This window comes from Pistacia vera, unplaced genomic scaffold, assembly GCF_008641045.1.
Source record: "Pistacia vera cultivar Batoury unplaced genomic scaffold, PisVer_v2 Contig191, whole genome shotgun sequence".
Classification (NCBI taxonomy): Eukaryota; Viridiplantae; Streptophyta; class Magnoliopsida; order Sapindales; family Anacardiaceae; genus Pistacia; species Pistacia vera.
Window position 1 is genome coordinate 46,545 of NW_022195992.1, and position 2,821 is coordinate 49,365.

Genomic DNA, 2,821 nt, shown 5'->3' on the forward strand with positions numbered 1-2,821 from the left:
ATCAAGATTTCTATCATATGCCACGGGTCGAAATAGTAGATCAACTCTGCCGGTTTATCATCTCTGTGATGTGGAGATTACGCCGACGTGCTTATCGTGTTCTTGCGTATCGTTGACTGTTTCTAAGTAATGCTAATTCAGCAGGACGGTCAAGAATAGCCACATTTTGAATTAAACCATAGAGTTTGGTTTTCACTTTGTCATTAAATTTCTGGCCTTCAAAAATGGTATATAATAATATAGGCGCTATAATTGTGAACTGAAAACTATATAATAAATACAACAAATTCCAGGAAATGCAAATGGGAAGATAATGATATGATGAAGACAACCTGAAGCAATGAATGGGGATAATTAAATTGGTTACTGTGGAGCACCATTCAATTAATTGATTGGAGTTCAATTTTTTTTGTATATTTATATATATATTATATTATAGAATGATGAGTCAGCTGCCACACGAAAAGAGCAAAACTGAGAGAGCAACACCACTACATGCCCAACAAATTCTCAACAAATTTGATCATGACATTTTGAGCTGTACATATGCTTGAGGGCAATATTGTATATTCATTTTGTTTTCTCATGTATAGATTATTTTATTTCACTTGTATAAATAGGCTACTGTATAGATTTCACATTACCTTTTTTTAGGTTGAAATTACAGAGTAATTCTTCATCACTCTTGTTGCTCTGTTTCTCTTTTCTTCTAGAAAGCCAGACCTCTACATTATCTATCATGGCATTAGAAGCCGGTGTTGAAACTCCCACTCTCAACCTTACCGACCTCGGCAACCCAAGCAACCCATACCGTCTTGAAACCTCTGATAATCCTGGTACCTTTCTAGTCACTGAACATCTCACAACCGAGAATTACTCCACTTCGTCCAGATCCATTCAACGAGCACTGCGGGCAAAGAATAAACTCGGATTTCTTAATGGAACTATCGACAAACCCCTCTCTACCTCTGCACTCCTCCTCTCATTGTGGGAACGATGCAATGATATGCTTGTGTCCTGGCTTCAAAACGCTATCAGTCTACCTCTTCGTCCATTGGTTGCATTTGTTGATGATGTTCGCGCATTGTGGCTTGAATTACATGACCGTTTTTCCCCTCAAAATGGTCCCTGTATCTATGAATTAAAGAAAACCCTTGCCAATCTATCACAAGAAACAAATACGGTAAGCACCTACTATGGATAACTTAAATCCATCTGGGATGAACTCTCCATCTATGACCCCTTACCTGTTTGCACTTGTGCCTCAACGAAAGTCATCTCCGACCGATACCAGCGAGACTATGTGATCCAATTTCTGATGGGTCTCCATGACTCGTTTACAAATGTTTGTGACCAGATTATGTTGATTGATCATTTACCCCTGTCAACAAGGTATTTTCCTACATTCAACAACAAGAACAGCATCATCTCATCACCTCCGTTGCCCCTCCAATTGAAACTATTGCGTTGGCTGCTCGTCGACCATCTCAATTTTCTCCTAAGCGAGACAAGCCGTACTGCTCTCATTGTAAAATCACAGGCCATACTTTGGCCCAATGCTTCAAATCTGGAAATGCCACAGCCCCTGTCTGTACTCATTGTGAGATGACTGGACACATTGCCGAGCGTTGCTACAAGCTTCACAACTATCCCCCTGGACACAATTATCACAAGCCACGCCTCAATGTCGTCTCCATGGAAGCCCCTTCTTCGGCGACCAACAATGACCCAAACTTGGTGTTGACTAAAGAGCAATATCAAGAAATTATAACCTTGCTGCACAAGACGAACTCAACTGCTTCTCCATCTGCAAACCAACTCCAAATTGTTCCTCCAACTCAACCCCATATTTCATTGGCTATTGGTATCTCTTTGTGTTTGTCTTCTTTTTCCTCTACTTCTCAACCTTGGATCATTAACACGGGGCCTACAGATCATATGATCTGCAGCCCCTCCCTCTTCACCAAAATAACATCCACCACTTCTAATTTTGTTAGACTCCCAAATGGAGAAGTAGCTATTGTCACTTACATTAGTGTCGTGCAAGTGATAGCAACTCTTCTCCTCCATGATGTTTTATGTGTTCCCAATTTCCATTTTAATTTGTTATCTGCAACTAAACTTGCCAAACAACTGAATTATTGTTTCATGTTTCTCTCTGATGCTTGTTTTATATAGGGCCTTTCTCCCTAGACAACGATTGGGAAGGGTAACCTGCTACATGGTCTCTATCACTTACACACAGAAGATGTCTCACCTCAAGCTTTAGTTCATACTTTTTCACAGCATTTTACACTTCAAAATCCCATTTCAGCCTCTGTACAACCTCTCCACATTGCTCATTATTTATGGTACTATCGATTGGGTCACCTTTCCCATTCTCGCATGTTACACATTCAAGATACCAATGTAACTACTTATATGAATATCAATGAAAATTTACCTTGTCTTACTTGTCCTCTTGCCAAACAAACAAGGCTCCCATTTCCTTCTCGCACCAACTCTACTTCTAATTGCTTTGATCTTGTTCACTGTGATTTATGGGGACCACACAACATTTCAAACCACAATGGTTCTCAGTTTTTCCTCACAATTGTTGACGACTTCTCTCGCTGCACTTGGGCGTATATTCTGAAAAATAAATCTGATGCACGTCCTTGTTTGAAATCCTTTTGTAATCTGGTTGTCACTTAATTTAATACAAGAATTAAAATCCTGCGTAGTACAATGGCCTGGAATTTTCCATGACTGACTTCTATTTTGAACACAGCATAATTCATCAAACCTCTTGTGTTGAGACCCCTCAACAAAATGGGTTAGT

General features: G+C 39.7%; 1 protein-coding gene across 1 annotated transcript; it reads left to right on the forward strand.

Moving 5' to 3' along the window:
- Window positions 1-739: 739 nt before the first annotated feature.
- LOC116127438 lies at window positions 740-2,178 on the forward strand. The gene is made up of 2 exons (XM_031413083.1): window positions 740-1,183; window positions 1,393-2,178. Exons 1-2 carry the CDS (start codon window positions 740-742, stop codon window positions 2,176-2,178), a joined length of 1,230 nt encoding a protein of 409 aa, XP_031268943.1.
- Window positions 2,179-2,821: the final 643 nt, after the last annotated feature.

Excerpts from the sequence above, each read along its gene's own strand:
- LOC116127438 (XM_031413083.1), top strand. The coding sequence starts at position 740 with ATGGCATTAGAAGCCGGTGTTGAAACTCCCACTCTCAACCTTACCGAC. Across the intron at positions 1,184-1,392 it reads TATCACAAGAAACAAATACG|GTATTTTCCTACATTCAACA; the intron begins GTAAGCACCTAC and ends CCTGTCAACAAG.